At 43.7% G+C, this 21,016-nt stretch overlaps 1 protein-coding gene across 1 annotated transcript in view; it reads right to left on the minus strand.

Annotated features, from left to right (window-relative positions):
- Positions 1 to 21,016, minus strand: part of LOC126484299 (E3 ubiquitin-protein ligase LNX-like) — a 668,372-nt gene that overhangs the window by 78,944 nt on the left and 568,412 nt on the right. Inside the window, exon 2 of the mRNA XM_050107730.1 lies at positions 8,260 to 8,401. Within this exon, the coding sequence (XP_049963687.1) occupies positions 8,260 to 8,395 (136 nt within the window). The 5' untranslated portion in view covers positions 8,396 to 8,401. The remainder of the gene's footprint in view (positions 1 to 8,259; positions 8,402 to 21,016) is intronic.

Consider the following 21,016-nt stretch of genomic DNA (forward strand, 5'->3'; position numbering starts at 1 on the left):
GAAAGACCGTTCTTATCGATTCACAAACGTTGCATTCCGAGTTTTTTGCGTTACTTCATTAACTTCTTGCATATATCAGCACAGATCTAAACAGTTAAGCAGTAGTAAATTCATTCTGAGCTCTAGCGTTCATTTTACAAGGATCTCTGAACTCGCCGACAAAGTGTTTCCACACAAGAAATAAGAAATGCGGACTGTCAGTACTGTGGTCGCTGAACATAGACCGCAAGGGATTTCCCCACAAAGCGATATTTTTTGGTCCTATTGCCGCTCCGTTGGCAGTTGGCTTCACTGATTCGAACTGCTTCATGCTTCCTTGTCGCGATTTTCTTTTTTTCTGTTTGGGGAAGTAGACCGAGGAGAAAGGTTTCTCTGCTCAGGTGGTAAACAGTTCCGCACAGAGCATCATTCTACCTTCTATTCAAGATTTTTGCCTCGGAGAGACGCTTCCCACGTTGAAGATGGGTAATGTGGCCACACCTCGCAATAGTACAGGGTGTATCAAAAAGAATCATCGGATTTGGCACGTCTATATTTCTGAAACTAATAAACATATACAATGAATTTTGTCTTTTGATGAACGGGAAATTCAAAAAGTTTTTTTTTTTTTCCATACCCTTTAGGTGTTGAATATGCCCCCCTTGAGATGCACGCCGTGTCAATGCGGTATTCAAACTGCTCCTACACTTCAGCGAGCATGTCTTGAGTTACAGCTTCCACAGTTGCTGTTAAGTGGTGTCTCAGTTCATTTATAGTTGTTGGTAACGGAGGCACATAAACAGAGTCTTTTATAAACCTCCACAAAAATTAATCACACTCAGGTCCGGTGACCTTGGAGGTCAGTAACGTAAGGCTGAATCATTTGGTCCAGTGTGACCGATCCATCATTAAGTAATCCTCTGCTTTAAAATTTCCCGCACTTATAGATGATAGTGTGGCAACCAGTTCGTAAATGAAGTCGTTCGAATCAGTCTCCAACTATGGGAAAAGGAAGTTTTCAAGCATATCGAGATATGTGCTTCCTTTAACAATGTTCTCGTCAAAGAAAAATGGACCATATACTTTTTCCCACGAAACTGTCCAAAACACATTAAATTTTGCAGAGTCCCTTTGATGTTGTACAGCTTTATGTGGTTGTTCCGTATCCCATATTCTCACATTATGGTGTTTCACCTTTCCATTTAAATGGACTTTTTCCTCATAACTAAACAGTAAGCGTGGAAGAAAACTGTTATCCTCTATCTTGCCAAGAACGAAATTACAGAACTCCACATGTTACTGTTTGTCACCTTCACGAAGACCTCGCAGTAGCTGAATCTTGTGTGGTTTCATGTATAAACGTCGACGCAACACACGCCAGACGGACATCGGGGGCGTGTTGAGCTGTCAAGCTGCACGGCGAACGGATTTCTGCGGACTACTTGTGGAACTATGGCGGATGCGTTCGACGTCTGTGTCAGACACTCAGGGACGACCCGGCGATTTGCTTAACACAGACAACCTGTTTTTCTGAATTGTTCGTGCCACCATCTAATGCTCTGTGCTGAAGGAGGATCCACATCATACCTATTACCGACCCGCACTGCGCAAAACGTAGAGCAAAGGCCCGACACCATTTTTACTAAAACTGAAGCGGGCACACACTGCTGCTACCTAACGGGAACCATGTAAAACTCGAGAGTTTGCTCTTTCCAAAAGTACGTCGTTCACGCACATATCTCAATTAACATTATAGTTATGATTTTTTTAAAATCGGACGATTCTTTTTGATACGGTGGTACTGAATACTGTCTAGTGCCAGATGTACACCGCTGCGAAGGGGTAAATGGAGTAAATGCTGTATAAGATTATAGGAAAGAAGGATCAAAAATAAACTGTCCACACTGTTTAACAGAAACCTGTTATTATTTATTACACGAGCTCGTCCGATGATCTACAAGTGTTTCTCATCCTGCGCATTAGTCTCTTTTCGGCTCTCTTATTTTCCGAGTGTGATGGTGAGGTTCTTAGGGTGGTGGTTTTCCATTACTATACTCCGGCTAATGTAACTGTATCAGGCAGATTTTTGCGATGATAGTTTTCGAGAAGAGTGTGAGTTGTTACGGATTGTTATGGAACGAAAGAAGGGGAGAGGGTGAATTCCGTTTTCAGATCTCGGCTAAATCCTCTCGAACGGCATTAAGAGGACTTCCAAACCTTATATCCTTAATCGACAAATTCATCCTCCATGAAACGCTGCGACGATGTTTGGGATTTATCACATGGCATTTGCACACAGTCTGAGGGTGGAGAATTTTACGCCAGCACGTCTCGTTACCCTGCCGGCCAATCAACCGCTGGTAGTGATAATTTCTTCCAAAACAAGAATTCAAATACATAAGGAAAAAATACTGTGCGTGACTGTAAAAAGTGGAAGGAATAGAACGGAACCTGTGCCAGTGAACTTCATGCATTTTTCAAATAGAGCAGAACGAAATGCCAAACATTAGAGACGTATTACTGCCGACAGTGGAATGGGAGATTGGAGTTTGAAATCTTTTACATATACAATTACACATACTCCGCAAGCCACCGTGTAGTGCATGACAGAGGGTACCTTGTACCTCTGCTAGTTAACCCCTTTCCTGTTCCACTCGCAAGTGGAGAAAGGGAGAAAACGACTGGCTGTATGCTTCCTTACGATGCCTGATTTCTTTTATCTTGTCTTTGCGGTCCTTACGTGGAATGTAAATTGGTGGCAGGGGGATCGTTCGGCAGTCTGTCGCGAAAGTCGGTTCTCCAATGTTTATCAACAGTATTTCACCTCCAGGGACTCGCATTTGAGTTCACGGAGCATTCCGTAATAATCGCTTGCGGATCGAATAATATCAGTTGCAGATCTAGAAACACGCCTCTGAATTGTTGCGACTACATCCTTTAATCCGGCCTGGTGGGGATCCCAAATATTCGAGCAATGCTCAACAAAGGGGCGCACAAGTGTTCCGCACGCGATTGCTTTATAGATGGGCTACAGTTTTCCCAAGAAACCCATTTTAAATGCTCGTCCTATTTAATATCGCTTTTGCAACGATACGCTTACATACACTCCTGGAAATTGAAATAAGAACACCGTGAGTTCATTGTCCCAGGAAGGGGAAACTTTATTGACACATTCCTGGGGTCAGATACATCACATGATCACACTGACAGAACTACAGGCACATAGACACAGGCAACAGAGCATGCACAATGTCGGCACTACTACAGTGTATATCCACCTTTCGCAGCAATGCAGGTTGCTATTCTCCCATGGAGACGATCGTAGAGATGCTGGATGTAGTCCTGTGGAACGGCTTGCCATGCCATTTCCACCTGGCGCCTCAGTTGGACCAGCGTTCGTGCTGGACGAGCAGACCGCGTGAGACGACGCTTCATCCAGTCCCAAACATGCTCAATGGGGGACAGATCCGGAGATCTTGCTGGCCAGGGTAGTTGACTTACACCTTCTAGAGCACGTTGGGTGGCACGGGATACATGCGGACGTGCATTGTCCTGTTGGAACAGCAAGTTCCCTTGCCGGTCTAGGAATGGTAGAACGATGGGTTCGATGACGGTTTGGATGTACCGTGCACTATTCAGTGTCCCCTCGACGATCACCAGTGGTGTACAGCCAGTGTAGGAGATCGCTCCCCACACCATGATGCCGGGTGTTGGCCCTGTGTGCCTCGGTCGTATGCAGTCCTGATTGTGGCGCTCACCTGCACGGCGCCAAACACGCATACGACCATCATTGGCACCAAGGCAGAAGCGACTCTCATCGCTGAAGACGACACGTCTCCATTCGTCCCTCCATTCACGCCTGTCGCGACACCACTGGAGGCGGGCTGCACGATGTTGGGGCGTGAGCGGAAGACGGCCTAACGGTGTGCGGGACCGTAGCCCAGCTTCATGGAGACGGTTGCGAATAGTCCTCGCCGATACCCCAGGAGCAACAGTGTCCCTAATTTGCTGGGAAGTGGCGGTGCGGTCCCCTACGGCACTGCGTAGGATCCTACGGTCTTGGCGTGCATCCGTGCGTCGCTGCGGTCCGGTCCCAGGTCGACGGGCACGTGCACCTTCCGCCGACCACTGGCGACAACATCGATGTACTGTGGAGACCTCACGCCCCACGTGTTGAGCAATTCGGCGGTACGTCCACCCGGCCTCCCGCATGCCCACTATACGCCCTCGCTCAAAGTCCGTCAACTGCACATACGGTTCACGTCCACGCTGTCGCGGCATGCTACCAGTGTTAAAGACTGCGATGGAGCTCCGTATGCCACGGCAAACTGGCTGACACTGACGGCGGCGGTGCACAAATGCTGCGCAGCTAGCGCCATTCGACGGCCAACACCGCGGTTCCTGGTGTGTCCGCTGTGCCGTGCGTGTGATCATTGCTTGTACAGCCCTCTCGCAGTGTCCGGAGCAAGTATGGTGGGTATGACACACCGGTGTCAATGTGTTCTTTTTTCCATTTCCAGGAGTGTATTTGATCGTTTTGGCTGTGTGAAGCAGCACACTGCAACCAGTGTCGTATTGGAACAATATGGGACTGTTTTTCCTCCACCAACTTACACGTTCCCAAATTCAGAGCAAGCTGTCATTCGTCACACAAAACAGAAATTATGTCCAAGTCATTCTGCGTCCTCTTACACGCACTTACAGACGGCACTCCCCGTACACTTCAGCGCCATTAGCAAAAAGTCTTTACGTTTCAAGTCTGATTTCCTCTTTCTGCTACCCCATAGTTTGACTCCATGGGAAACGGGAAAACGTGCCCCTAGGTCTCTAAATTTAGGAAAAAAAGGGATCACTTACCCTATCTGAAAGACATTGCAAAAAAGTAGATTATTAACCACCTACTTCAATTTGTTATATTAATTTTAATAATTCAGTTCGGGTCACTACTTGCAACTCCATTCTTAATTAAATATGTTGCATTAACTTTTATAATTGAATTTACGACACTGCTATGTCCTATGTTTATGGACAAATAAGAAGAGAAAAAGCAACTTTTCTCATATAAATTCGTATTCTTCCCCCTGCCATGGGCTTTTACGGCGTTAGAACGATACGACCTAAAGCGCTCACTACTTCTGTTTCTTGTCTTTTGTAAATAATTTATTGTAGACCTCCATGAGCTAGACGCCTCTTTCTGCTAAATTATTTTCAACGTACAGTTTATTCTCTGATTATTTTAATCGAAACGAACTGTTCGACTTAGTTGATGGCTTCTCGGATTTGATCGTTTTCTACTTGATCTCGGTTCTGCCTCACTTTTCAGCGCATCAACAATTTTCATTTTTGAATCAGAATATAAATTAGGATAAAAAATACAAGACATATGCCCTAACAAATTTTCCAGTTTGTGTAAAACCACATGAGAAATATCATAATCGAAAAACCAATATTTATAGAGCTTCGAAAGTCTGCTGAAAGCCAAATACAATGCTTTCGCTGCAGAAGAGACGGAGAACTATTCTTCGACATACACAGTGACTACGAAGATTCAAATATAACAAAGTCCCTGTCTTTCTTTTGGTGATGATTCAAATTCATCACGAAGCAAAAGCATTTTCAAGTAATAAATGACTGTCATCGTCCACCTTGTGTGATAGATAGCCCCTGAATGACGAGCCATCCTCTTTTGTTGCCGATGGCGGTGAAAATTTTGAGGCAGTACTGGAACTTGACGTCAGCAATCCGGCAAGTCGGTCTGAGAAAAAGTGGTAAGAAAGATCCGAACGATAGTGAGTTAAAAGACCGAATATGAGTAAAATTAACAGCACTGGATGAGTCGTGGGCTTATCATCTCTTTTACTGTTAAACATGTTTATGTTATAAATTCATAACTAAATGATTTACCGATCTGTTGGGTTTCATATTCACTTCGCTCTCGCCTCTCCCCGCTGCCTCTGCTCTCACCCATTCATTCATTAAAACCCGTTTGTATCTTGAATAGTAGTGAAATTTAATTCATTAGCGAACGCTGTGTCAAAAAGTCACCAGTATTTGAACAACATTTATTTCGTTTCGCATGTCAACTTCCGACGACCTTCCAGGTGTCTTTTTTATTTACTTCTATTGCTGATACCATATTTGTGATGTAGGCAAGCAGTTATCAGATCCTGTGTCGGAATTCCTGATTTTTCCCAATGAATCATCACTTCCTGCATAGGTACAGTGGCTCTTTGACTCCCATACATTGACTCCCACACACTGCAGAATAAATCTTTGAATGTTTATTTGACAGATGCGAGTTTGCTTCCAGTTATTTAATCGGCCAATATCCAAAAGGACGAAGTCATTGTCCTTGCTACGACTGCTGCCTTCTCTCGAAAGTGAGGGACTATTGTGGTGTGAAGAGAAACGGCTCAGTTCACTCTGCGCTCCCTCTACCTGTTGTGTGGTCACTGACCTCTTATATCAGCCTACCAGTGCGGTCTGCGACATGAGGGCGCGGTGAGATAAAGAGACTGAAATAAACTGCTTGCATTGGTTAGTGAATGGACATATGATGCAGAAATAATGTTTTACGAAATTCATGGTTTCATTTTAATGGATTTTCTGATTTTGAAGGCCCACGGACTCTTACCCTACTGAGCACAAACATTGCACAGCTCATTTTTACGTGAAATGGAACAAAACGGCTGGGTGGTTCAAGAAAAATTATAAGATATTTTAAAATATGCCATATAAGAGCCAGTCTAACCCGGCCAGAGGGCCATGCATGTTAAAATGCCACTTCTGGGACAGGGAGGAGAACCGTCTACAGATCGAATCCGCCTGGCGGATTTACGACGAAGCCTGGGCGTGGTTTTTAGGCGGTTTCTCACATCCCACTAGGTGAACACCGGGCTGTTACCCAAGTCCAACCTCAGTTACACGATTTGCAAACATTAAGAAAACATTCACCCATTTTCAGATTAGTAACAATGCACGCAGACTGCTGAGGTACATGAATTCTTTTATGGGGGGGGGGGGGGGGAAGGGTAATGGGGTGGCAACAGAGCATCTGGCTACCTCTTAAACTAACCATCCCATATCCGTTAATAACCATGCCGACCCTGCGCCGATGTGGGAAAAAGACACAAGAAAAAGAAGAAGAAAGAAGAGCCACCCTATTGCTCACCCTATCCCCCGGATTGTTTATGTATCTAGAGAACAAGAGCGGTCCTATCATATTACCCTGGGGTGCTCCTCACGATACCTTTTTCTCCGATGAACACTAGTCGTTCAGGACAACGTACTGTTTTATATTACTTAAAACAATGGATTCAAAGTTTTCTAGTGTTCTGCGCGCCATCTGTTATGAATGAATATCGAGATAACTCGTTTTTTTCTACAGTCTGTCTGTGGATGCCATGTGCTGTGATACATTTTGACTACTTCGTCTCTTTTTATGTGGTTACAGTTTATTGATTTCATGTACTGTTTGCTTATTTAATGTTTTGACTGTATTTTGATGTTTGAAATAGTTACAGTTTTCGTTTTAAAGTTCCTTCTCCTGTCGTAGATTGCCCTATCTTGAAACCAGAAGCTAATGAATGAATCTGAAACAATTCCGGAGGATTCTGACGATGATTATTCAGTTGTTCCATGTGAGAATGAAGATCCGGATGACTGTGTGAATGGATATTTTTATGGCCCTGAGGATCATCCCATCATTAGAGCTGTAAAGGCAGCGGCTGTGCTTTCAAGTGATGAAGGTGATTCTGTTCTTTTGAGCTATTAATTTTGTCATAATGTCAAAAAGTCTTGGAGACGTCGAACACTATAAAAACGAAATACAAACTCGGCTGGTACAGAGCCAGAGAAGAATATCGCCACGCGGCGTAGCCGCGCCGTTTAGGTGCCTTGCCACGGTTCGCGCGGCTTCCCCCGTCGGTGGTTCGAGTCGTCCCTCGAGGATGGGTGTTTGTGTTGTCCTTAGAGTAAGTTAGCTTAAGTTAGATAACGTAGTGTGTAAGCCTAGGGACCGATGACCTCAGCAGTTTGGTCGCATAGGAACTTACCACCACCGCAGAGAGAAGAATATCGTCTGTGGCATGAATCATATGATTAAACTTAAGTGATTTCAGTAAACCACAAATATCCTAAATCAGGACGGCTGCGGGGTACTTATGCCTGTTCATCCCTAATACGTATTTCAGAGTTGTGAGTCGTGACCACTGTAGCACATCGTTAGCAGCAGGGAGACAAGGGTAAACGAATAAATCAGAAGCAGTGCGAGTTACTCACCTATACGGGACCGCCGGTTGGGCACACAGTCCGCGGCGGTGGTGTCGACGTCCGCGTCGATAGGGTCTACGCTGCGCAGCGGCGATAGGCTGAGCAGGCGCGGGGAGTCGCCGCTGCCCTTCCGGAACCACCGCATCGCCTCCTGCAACACAACCTGTCTCGTCTTATATAAGCCGATCTGGAGCACACACCACAACTCATCATAATACTCGGTCCCGGGCACTAGAGTGCCGTGTTTGCTTTTACCTTCCCGGCCGGAGTGGCCGTGCGGTTCTAGGCGCTACAGTCTGCAGCCGCGTGACCGCTACGGTCGCAGGTTCGAATCCTGCCTCGGGCATGGATGTGTGTGATGTCCTTAGGTTAGTTAGGTTTAAGTAGTTCTAAGTTCTAGGGGACTGATGACCACAGCAGTTAAGTAGTCCCATAGTGCTCAGAGCCATTTGAACCTTTTTTTTTTTTTTTTTTTTTTTTTTGCTTTTATCTTAGAAAACATGCGTGTGGTTAGTGGGTAATCTCCAACAGCCAGAGCTCTGATTAACGCCAGTTGTAAGGTTTGTAGTTCATTTTTGGTATTCAATCAAAGTGACGTGAGCTCTATTTTAATTCGATACGTCACACAGCATATCTGTACAGTAGACATTTTTCAAGTAGACGTCTCCTATAAACGATGTGTTACGCCACAGAAGTTCTGAGTACAACCAATGTGACCTTTCGTTGCCAGTAGCATTGTCGTTGGTAGTAGCATTGTGTGAGAAGCTAGTGAGTCGGGTGTTGGTCACACTACTGAGTGGTCTGGAGACACCTTGCAGAGTACAGACATAAAGATAGAGCGGATGCTGAATTTTGGAAATATGATTTGGTAAAGACTGAGCTGAGAACTGTGAAGATTTTCAGGTAATTTTGTTGTTACACTGCGTGCTTGCAGTGTGTCTGGAAAACAGAAACTTTTAGCGGGATTTTTATTTGTTGGTTCGGATTAGTTAGTTTCATTATTCATACTTGAAAAAGCAAAGTTACCTGTTCGCGTAGGTTCCACTCGCAAGTAAATAGATTTACTACTCCTTTACCACGCTATTAACACACCTAATTTTCTTAGAAAATATTGTAGTTTTTGTTAAAAAGCCTATAACTGTTAAGAAATCAGAGTTTCAATATAGTTTTTGCTAATCTCTTTTGACCATTTACTGAATGCAATATCTTCCACCGTCTCCTCACAAATATTTATATTTTCAGTTTCTTGTCGCCGCATTGCACTTTGCGGAACACAGTGGCTAAGGCCAAAGCTTAGTTTGCCTAGAATATTTGCATGTCCTTGCACTGCTCTGCACAAGGCTTTCTTTCCCTTAGCTACTTTGCTGCTGCGCTGCATTTTAATGTTCATCACTTCCGAGCAGTACCGAGTTACCGTTGCCACAGGTAAACCATGAAAATCTGGGCGAGTTTAACATGTCAGAACACAGTAAGATCATTCAAAATTAAGTATTGCATTTCAGAATTAATATCAGTCGTAATTCTGCCGAAGATCAGTTCAAATTTTATTTTTATGCGGACAATCTTATTCTCACAGTGCAGTGTTAAATCGCGTCTGCATTATTTAAGGTTTGGAATCGTATTTAGTCGGTATTGGTATGTAAATTTAAAAGTATTTTGGATAGTTATTCTTTCAAAAGTTGTTTTGCAGTTTTATGTAGATTTTTTATTGGTACTTCTGTGTTTGGAACTGTAAGACACCTCTATGGCTTCGTCCATTTTAGCACTGTTCACTGCATTGCGCAATACAGAATTTCATGGAATAGCCTATACATTTACAGTTTAACGATTTCTAATTATTTCAGTAAAAGTTAATTAAATTAAAGATACACAGTCTCAGATAGTTTGGCGACTCATTCTATGAGATTGCGTTTTCATAATTACATCAGTTGCGTTGTTCAAAATCACGATACAGTCATACACGAAAGTTTTACGAATAGGAAACCAGTTCAATTCAAATCAGTTTACAGTTCACAGCATTCAAATTCTTTAATTTTATAAACAAATTACACAGTTTCGCCGACGTCTCATGGCCTTCCAGATTTAGATTTTCCGTGATTTCCCTAAATCGCATGTGGTGAATGCCTCGATGGAACTTTTGAAAGGCCAAAGTCGGTATCTTTCCCATCCTTCCCGAATGCTAGCTTACGTATCGTTTCTAATAACCTCGTTTCGACGGGACGCTAAATCCTAATCTTCGTTACTTTTTCTTGGATAAAATAGACAGCCGCAATCAAGCAAATCCAGGTTTAAACACACACACACACACACACACACACACACACACACACTCTTCATTCCTATGTACGTTCCTGGTTGTCGAAATGTATGAGGCACATATATCTAAATTAGTACGAGTACACGTCCAGATTTTTCTTCACGCAAGGGTATCTGATGATGAATGAATACAGCTGAGTCAAAAATATAAATATTTGTGATCAGCAAGAAAAGCTGGATTTTACACCCGTTCCACCAGTGTGGCAGAAACAAGGAGTCTTCGTCCCGGCTTTTCGTTTGGATGACGTGGAAGCTACAGATAATGAAAGACAAATTCGGCTTCGAAATAATGCATTCATTTTATCTTATGTAGCAAGACTGCTGTGTTGGCTTTTCACGAGAAGTTATTGATCAACATCTCTTTTATATACACTGTCTGACAACAACAGTGAAGCACCCTGAACAGTAGTTGACAGGGTATATTGCGTTCTTTGAGTGATTACTATATGGTGCAAATTTAGAAAGAACTAGGCAGTATGAGTCTGACTATCAGCATGTCGTTGAGCCCTTTCTGACGTGGATGCATGCACGAATTCTTTTGGAAAGAGTGTCGTAAAGCCGCTTCCTAGATGCTGGACCGGGGAAGAGTTGACGTCCGAGGTGGTTCAACGGATGAAATGAAAATTAAAAAGCCTGTAGCCGTCCCTTTTGTAGATCTCTGGTTTGCACGACCTTATCACTTCGTTCATCAACTGACATCGGTTGGCTCTTGTTATGATTGCGCACGAGATAGGATTCCTCCCAAATTACGTTGGTCAAGGGGCCTGAAGATGGTGTAATGGAACAGCGAAACTGGTTCCGTAAATAAAGTAAATGCAAAAGCCACTGCTGCAAGTGTTTTAATTTTCGTTTCGTACTGAACAGCTGAAGGCCCTGAAACCACGTACTGCAACGATCTATTGCACAGAGGTTCCATATTTGTTCTATTGGGGACAGATCCTGCAGATCTTGCCGCCAACAGGAGTAACTCATAGGTTAGGTTAGGTTAGGTTATGAAGACACTTCACAGACACATACGCCGTGCGTGGACGAGTAGTGCCCTGTAGAAAAATGGCACCATGATACTGCAGCATGACAGACAACACAGGTGGACGCACAATGTCCGTGATGTAGCGTTGTTCCGTCAGATATCCTCAGTCACTACCACCCCTGATCTGAAGTCATACCCTATGACTCACAACACCACAACGCCAGCAATAACATTGCCGTGATTCATAAATGAACACCATTCATCAGCATTCCCTGCTTCCCAGTCAAGCACGACTCCAAAAGCAGCGGTTTGTGATGAGGTGTTGACGGCAGCCTAGACATGGCACGATAATTCCCTAGTCCAGCAGTCCAATCTCTGACCAATAGGTGGCAAGCGCAGATGTGAAGAGGTAGCGATGTGGCTGATGCACAATACTATGATCCTTCTTTGTGGTGATCAGACATAATCGACCGGAGCGTTGATTAGAGTATGCCTGCCCTCACCTTCTCAGTCATTACAGCATCGGGCCATTGCCACATCCGAATGTCCCACAAATCTTATCACAGCACTATTCGACCAGTTGGCCACCCACAATGAAGCCCCTTTCAAACTGTCAACTGGTGTTAGCGTTGTCTCGCACAAGTATGTGGCATCTCCGTGTACTTCGTAGTGTTCACTGAACACCTGACGTTTTTCACCCCCCTTATGTACACTAAAACGCCTGGTAACAACACTAAACACGAACAACACAAGTGCACTCTGGTGGCGTTCTACGTGATAATAAGAATTACAACTCGTAACTGTTTACATACTCGCGGTTCTAGGCGGTTCAGCCTGGAACCGCGTCACCGCTGCAGTCGCAGGTTCGAATCCTGCCTCGGGCATGGATATGTGTGATGTCCTTAGGTTAGTTAGACTTAAGTAGTTCTAAGTTCTAGGGGACTGATGACCTCAGATGCTAAGTCGCATAGCGCTCAGAGCCATTTGAACCATTTTTTGTCAGTTTAAGGTTCAAATGGACCAGTTTTTAACGCTTCTGGACTGACGATGAAGCCTAACGTTGAATCGTCATAGAAGTCACCAAAGACACCGAATAAGCGCAAGAGGACTAGGATACTGGAGAGAATGTGCCGTTCCCTTCTTGAGGCTATCATTTCGTCTTCCGTCTCAAGCGATCTGGGAGAACCTACTTCACGATCATCCTCCCCAATAAGCTCACTTTGCTGAATAGTAAGACATAACCGTGTGTTCCTAAGATGGAGCAAAGCGAAGCCCAAGATCAAGATTAAAACTAATCAGAAATCTTCTTCCAGACAACTCTAGACAGCAACTCTCAAAGTCATTCGTATTGACATACAGGCAATACTTGTTGCTGGAGGTATTTAACATAAATATGCAAAAGCTTTCGACAAGATGATCTCACTAATGTTTTGAGAGACCAAGAAAATCACCAACATTAACAGGTATAAAAATTTCATCACAGATGTGTCGCTATCATGTTTTGCCTATTCTCACAAGCGAATGCCTCTTTCATTAATTATTTGTTGTTATAAACAAGTTACCAGTGACAAAAATCTCACAAATAATTAGAAATGGTGTGCGTTCCTAGCCAAAACACACTTTTTATGGTGAACGTGCAAAAAGCCAGTCACATCGGAACGTTTACACGATTTATCAACTGAAATTACCTATCAGGGGACCTGTAGTTTATGACTATCAGCGTCCATTTTGTTTTTCGCAAACTAATAATTACTCTGCACTGAATTCCATTTCATCCCGTAATATATTTTCGGAGTGTTCCCTATATCTGTAGTCCAAGAGTGGTTAAAAGTGCGATAGCGTATTGCTCGGGTACCCAGAAAATTACTTACAGCATTGTATTAAAATAGACTATAATTCTCGACGGCGTGCCGGAGACGACTGTTCCGATGGACACGGTAGTGCAGAGAGCTTCCTACCAGGACATCTTCCGAGAAACGGCGCTACGCTATTTCTGACCGTGAGGGAGCGGACGTGGTACCCCGCAAAACATGGGCTGCTCTTCCTCCGCTTTGAAGAAGTGCAGAACTCTCCGGGGCGGGCGTCTCCTGTATAACTTCCTCGTGAACCCAGTCAACTGCCTTTTTTGCCGTTACGTCAAAGGATAGAAGCTGCGCGCCAGCATCCTGATTCATCTACTCCACAGATCACACCATCTGTACCACGAGCACAAGCTGTTTGTTCCGCAAGTGAGGGCCATTCGCTACTGAGCAAAATGTTTCATTTCATATTTGCGACAAAACAAAACAATCTGCATCTACTAGCAGGATAATTACCTTCTTCATCTCTTTGTATGTTCCAGTACGGCGCAAATGTGGACTGTTCCACACATACTATGTGATCAAAATTATCCGGACACGTGGCTGAAAATCACTTACAAATTTGTGGCACCCTCCATCAGTAATGCTGGAATTCAATATGGTGTTGGCCCACTCTTAGTCTTGATGACAGCTTCCACTCTCGCAGGCATACGTTCCATCAGGTGCTGGAAGCCTTCTTGGGGAATGGCAGGTATCGATGTCGGTCGGTGAGGTCTAGCACGAAGCCGGCGTTCCAAAATATCCGAAAGGTGTTCTATAGGATTCAGGTCAGGACTGTGTGCAGGCCAGTCCATTACAGGGATGTTTTTGTGTAATCACTCCGCCACAGGCCGTGCGTTATGAACGGTGCTCGATCGTGTTGACAGATGCAACCGCCATCCTCGAATTGCTCTTCAACAGTGGGAAGCAAGAAGGCGCTTAAAACATCAATGAAGGCCTGTGCTGTGATAGAGCCACGCAAAGCAACAATGGGTGCAAGCCCCCTCCATGGATAACACGACCACACCATAACACCACTGCCTCCGAATTTTACTGTTGGCACTACACACGCTGGCAGATGACGTTCACCGGGCATTCGCCATACCCACACCCTGCCATCGTATCGCCACATTGTGTACCGTGATACGTCACTCCACACAACGCTTTTCTACTGTTCAGTCGTCCAATGTTTACGCTCCTTAAAACAAGCGAGGCGTCGTTTGGCATTTACTGACGTGATGTGTGGCTTATGAGCAGACGCTCGACCATGAAATCCGAGTTTTCTCACCTCCCGCATAACTGCCATATTACTTGCAGTGGATCCTGATGCAATTTGGAATTCCTGTGTGATGGTCTGGATAGATGTCTGCCTATTACACATCGTTGATAAAGAACGTCCGTCCTCAGAGACCAAAAACAGGAAAAGTTAACGTAATATTGGTAAACTGCAGGAGTATCCAGGGCAAGGTTCCTGAATTAGTATCTCTTATTGAAGGAAATAGTGCGCATATAGTATTAGGAACGGAAAGTTGGTTAAAACCGGAAGTGAACAGTAACGAAATCCTAGACACAGAATGGAATATATACCGCAAGGATAGGATAAACGCCAATGGTGGAGGAGTATTTATAGCAGTAAAGAATTCAATAATATCCAGTGAAGTTATTAGGGAATGCGAATGTGAAATAATCTGGGTTAAGTTAAGTATCAAAGGTGGGTCAGATATGATAGTCGGATGCTTCTATAGACCACCTGCATCAGCAACCGTAGTAGTTGAGCGCCTCAGAGAGAACCTGCAGAACGTCGTGAAGAAATTTCGTGATCATACTATTGTAATAGGGGGAGACTTCAATCTACCAGGTATAGAATGGGATAGTCACACAATCAGAACTGGAGCCAGGGACAGAGACTCTTGTGACATTATCCTTGACTGCCTTGTCCGAGAATTACTTCGAGCAGATAGTTAGAGAACCAACTCGTGAAGCTAACGTTTTAGACCTCATAGCAACAAATAGACCGGAACTTTTCGACTCCGTGAATGTAGAAGAGGGTATCAGTGATCATAAGTCAGTGGTTGCATCAATGACTACAAGTGTAATAAGAAATGCCAAGAAAGGAAGGAAAATATATTTGCTTAACAAGAGTGATAGGGCACAAATCGCAGAATATCTGAGTGACCACCATCAAACGTTCATTTCTGAGGAAGAGGATGTGGAACAAAAATGGAAAAAATTCAGAAACATCGTCCAGTACGCCTTAGATAAGTTCGTACCGACTAAGGTCCAAAGCGAGGGGAAAGATCCACCGTGGTATAACAATCATGTACGAAAGGTACTACGGAAACAAAGAAAGCTTCATCATAGGTTTAAGAGTAGTCGAATCATAGCTGATAAGGAAAAGCTGAACGAAGCGAAAAAGAGCGTAAAGAGAGCAATGAGAGAAGCATTCAACGAATTCGAACATAAAACATTGGCAAACAATCTAAACAAGAACCCTAAAAAGTTTTGGTCATATGTAAAATCGGTAAGCGGATCTAAATCCCCTATTCAGTCACTCGTTGACCACGATGGCACCGAAACAGAGGACGACCGAAGAAAGGCAGAAATACTGAATTCAGTGTTCCGAAACTGTTTCACTGCGGAAAATCGTAACACGGTCCCTGACTTCAGCCGTCGCACGGACGCCAAAATGGAAAATATTGAAATAAACGATATCGGAATTGAAAAACAACTGCTATCACTTAGTAGCGGAAAAGCATCCGGACCAGACGAGATACCCTTAAGATTCTACAGTGATTATGCTAAAGAACTTGCCCCCTTTCTATCAGCAATTTATCGTAGATCGCTGGAAGAACGTAAAGTACCTAGCGACTGGAAGAAAGCGCAGGTCGTTCCCATTTTCAAGACGGGTCATAAATCAGATGCGAATAATTATAGGCCTATTTCGCTTACGTCAATCTGTTGTAGAATAATGGAACATGTTTTGTGTTCTCGTATTATGACGTTCTTAGATAATACAAATCTCCTTCATCATAACCAACATGGATTCCGCAAACAGAGATCATGTGAAACTCAGCTCGCCCTATTTGCCCAAGAAATTCACAGTGCCGTAGACACTGGCGAGCAGATTGATGCCGTATTCCTGGACTTCAGGAAGGCATTTGATACGGTTCCGCACTTACGTTTAGTGAAAAAAATACGAGCTTACGGAATATCGGACCAGGTTTGTGACTGGATTCAGGATTTCCTAGAAGAAAGAACACAACATGTCATTCTTAACGGTTCAAAATCTGCAGATGTGGAGGTAATTTCGGGAGTACCGCAGGGAAGCGTGATAGGACCTTTATTGTTTACAATATACATAAATGACTTAGTTGACAACATCGGTAGCTCCGTGAGGCTATTTGCAGATGACACGGTTGTCTACAAGAAAGTAGCAACATCAGAAGACTCGTACGTACTCCAGGAGGACCTGCAGAGGATTAATGCATGGTGCGACAGCTGGCAGCTTTCCCTAAACGTAGATAAACGTAATATAATGCGCATACATAGGGGCAGAAATCCATTCCAGTACGATTATGCCATAGGTGGTAAATCATTGGAAGCGGTAACGACCGTAAAATACTTAGGAGTTACTATCCGGAGCGATCTGAAGTGGAATGATCACATAAAACAAATAGTGGGAAAAGCAGGCGCCAGGTTGAGATTCATAGGAAGAATTCTAAGAAAATGTGACTCATCGACGAAAGAAGTAGCTTACAAAACGCTTGTTCGTCCGATTCTTGAGTATTGCTCATCAGTATGGGACCCTTATCAGGTTGGATTAATAGAAGAGATAGACATGATCCAGCGAAAAGCAGCGCGATTCGTCATGGGGACATTTAGTCAGCGCGAGAGCGTTACGGAGATGCTGAACAAGCTCCAGTGGCGGACACTTCAAGAAAGGCGTTACGCAATACGGAGAGGTTTATTATCGAAATTACGAGAGAGCACATTCCGGGAAGAGATGGGCAACATATTACTACCGCCCACATATATCTCGCGTAATGATCACAACGAAAAGATCCGAGAAATTAGAGCAAATACGGAGACTTACAAGCAGTCGTTCTTCCCACGCACAATTCGTGAATGGAACAGGGAAGGGGGGATCAGATAGTGGTACAATAAGTACCCTCCGCCACACACCGTAAGGTGGCTCGCGGAGTATAGATGTAGATGTAGATGACCCTCTTCAACTGTTGGCAGTCTCTGTGAGTCAATAGACGAGGTCGTCCTGTACGCTTTTGTGCTGTACGTGTCCCTTCATGTTTCCACTTCACAATCACATCGGAAACAGTGGACCTAGGGATGCTTAGGAGTGTGGAAATTTCGCGTACAGACGTGTGACACAAGTGACACTCAATCACCTGACCACGTTCGAAGTCCGTGAGTTCCGCGGAGCGCCCCATTCTGCTCTCTTACGATGTCTACTGACTACTGAGGTCGCTTATATTGAGTACCTGGCAGTAGGTAGCAGCAAAATGCACCTAATGTCAAAAACGTATGTTTTTGGGCGTGTACGGATACTTTTGATCACACAGTGTAAGTAGCGATAACTGAGCTATCCGTTGTTAGTACAAAATTGTGCAGACTTCGTTTCCTACTTTTCTGTAGTGGAACTAAAGCTATTTATTCCGGTACCACTAGCAGTTCTCAATTAGACAAATCCAACTGTACGTTGTTCAGTGAAATAATTATTTTCGTTGAATTTTGTTTCATTTTGTTGCGTAGCGCATGGCGTTCACTTTTCGTCGCACTGCGGAGGTTGACTTACATCGCTATGAAATTCTGTTCTAATGGCAGGAATCTTTTGTTCCCTTGCGGAAAACAATCTCGTAAATTAAGGAAAAAAATAAAGGAACACGATTTAGCGGGGACTTCGTCTTCTTCGTCTGGAAAGAAATACAACTATGTTTAACACGAGTCGGAAAATCTTTGGACTAGAAGCATTTGTGTTGTTACTCTTACCAAAGGTAAAATAACGGCGAATATCGTAAAATGAAAGACGTTTTATCAATGCATATATGTGCAAAAGACTTCTGTTTCAGTGTATTATCAATATTATACGTTACAGTTATTATATGATCCAAACAGATAATAACTGATTGTACAGAAGTGGTATACTGTGAAAAACAACCTACATATTCAGTTCTGACATCTGGAAACATGCTGCATGACCTCCCCTGAGAGGGTCATATGAATCAATACGTCCTCTTTATTCATTGGTCTTCTTTCCACTTCACGTCTAGCTCACAGTCTTTAGAGCTAAGCTATTTCTAATGGAACATTGATTAAATTCTTCGTCTCTGTTCGCAGAGCATGATAATAAATAATATACTTACATTCTCGGTGTTATTTAACAACTTCTACTTATAGAAAACCTAATAATAGATCCCGCCTAATGTCTTTATAGCATTTCTATTTCGTCAATGTACATTCTCTTGTCATATCTTAATGAAGAGTTGCAAAACTTGGAGATGCATTAGAACTGTGATGTGGATGGCATCACTGCAGAAACACGTCAACATAGCTTCGTTGTGTCACTCTTCCACATAATTTAGCTAACCCAAACACATTGCACACATCGAGCAACTGTTAATCAGTAAATTTGTCCATAATACCGCGTATCACTGGGTCACTTAGAAGCAAAATACTCAGAAAATACCGCTGGATATTCTTCGAAATTATGTCGGTGGAGTTGTACACCCTGTGTATGTGATAATATAACATATACTTGTACAAAAAGTGATGTGACCTAATAAGAATGACTCCCCTATAAATCTAGAAGTCCCTTTCACGCGAGCGAATTCCTTGTCTCAACCGACTACTCGTTGCAAGTGGGTCTAATGCACCGTCGCCGGTCACGCGTGAACAAAAATTGCGTATACTGCAAGAACTCTGCTATGCAGTTTGGCACCTGAACGGCGCGAGTGAGGTTATGAAGGATTATCCACATTGCGAAAAAAATGGAAATAGTAATAGAATATAGGAACAACCAATAACGACAGAGTTCATTAATGAGCGAGGCAATATTCATTGTGGAAGTTATTGAAGGTCATAGCATAAATTGTCCACACTCCTAAGAATTGAAAGAGTAGTAAACGACTCGTCCAAATATTCAAAACTTCTACATTTATCTGCCCAAAAAATATACAGGGTAGTCCATTGATAGTGACAGGGCCAAATATCTCACGAAATAAGCATCAAACGAAAAAACTACAAACAACGAAACTACTCTACCTTGAAGGGGGAAACCAGATGGCGCTATGGTTGGCCCACTAGATGGCGATGCCATAGGTCAAACGGATATCAACTGCGTTTTTTACAACAGGAACCCCCATTTTTATTACATATTCATGTAGTACGTTAAGAAATATAAATGTTTTAGTTGGACCACTTTTTTCGCTTTATGGTAGATGGCGCTGTAATAGTCACAAACGTATAAGTACGTGGTATCACGTAACATTTCGCCAGTGCGGACTGTATTTGCTTCGTGATACATTACCCGTGTTAAAATGGACCGTTTACCAATTGCGGAAAAGGTCGATATCGTGTTGATGTATGGCTATTGTGATCAATATACCCGACGGGCGTGTGCTATGTATGCTGCTCGGTATCCTGGACGACAACATCAAAGTGTCTGGACGTTCGCTTGATAGTTATGTTAGTTAAGGAAACAGGAAGTGTTCAGCCACATGTGAAACATCAACCACGACCTGCAACAAATGATGATGCCCAAGTAGGTGTTTTACCTGCTGTCGCGGCTCATCCGCACGTCAGTAGCAGACAAATTGCGCGAGAATCGGGAATCTCAAAAACGTCGGTGTTGAGAATGCTACATCAACATCAATTGCACCCGTACCATATTCATGTGCACCAGGAATTGCACGGCGACCACTTTGAACGTCGTGTACAGTTCTGCCACTGGGCACAAGAGAAATGACGGGACGATGACAGATTTTTTGCACGCGTTCTATTTAGCGAGGAAGCGTCATTCACCAACAGTGGTAACGCAAACCGGCATAATAACCACTATTGGGCAACGGAAAATCCACGATGGCTGCGACGCGTGGAACATCAGCAATCTTGGCGGATTAATGTATGGTGCGGCATTGTGGGAGGAAGGATAATTGGCCCATATTTTATGGATGGCAATCTAAACGGTGCAATGCATGGTGATTTCCTACGTAATGGTCTACCGATGTTACTACAAGATGTTTCACTGCATGGCAGAATGTCGATGTACTTCCAACATGACGGATGTCCGGCACATAGATCGCATGCGATTGAAGCGGTATTCAGTAGCATATTTCATGACAGGTGGATTGGTCGTCGAAGCACCATACCATGGCCCGCACGTTCACCGGATCTGACGTCCCCGGATTTCTTTCTGTGGGGAAAGTTGAAGGATATTTGCTATCGTGATCCACCGACAACGCCTGACAACATGCGTCAGCGCATTGTCCATGCATGTACGAACATTACGGAAGGCGAACTACTCGCTTTTGAGAGGAATGTCGTTACACGTATTGCCAAATGCATTGAGGTTGACGGACATCATTCTGAGCATTTATTGCATTAATGCGGTATTTACAGGTAATCACGC

This window comes from Schistocerca serialis, chromosome 6 (genome assembly GCF_023864345.2).
Source record: "Schistocerca serialis cubense isolate TAMUIC-IGC-003099 chromosome 6, iqSchSeri2.2, whole genome shotgun sequence".
Taxonomy (NCBI): domain Eukaryota; kingdom Metazoa; phylum Arthropoda; class Insecta; order Orthoptera; family Acrididae; genus Schistocerca; species Schistocerca serialis.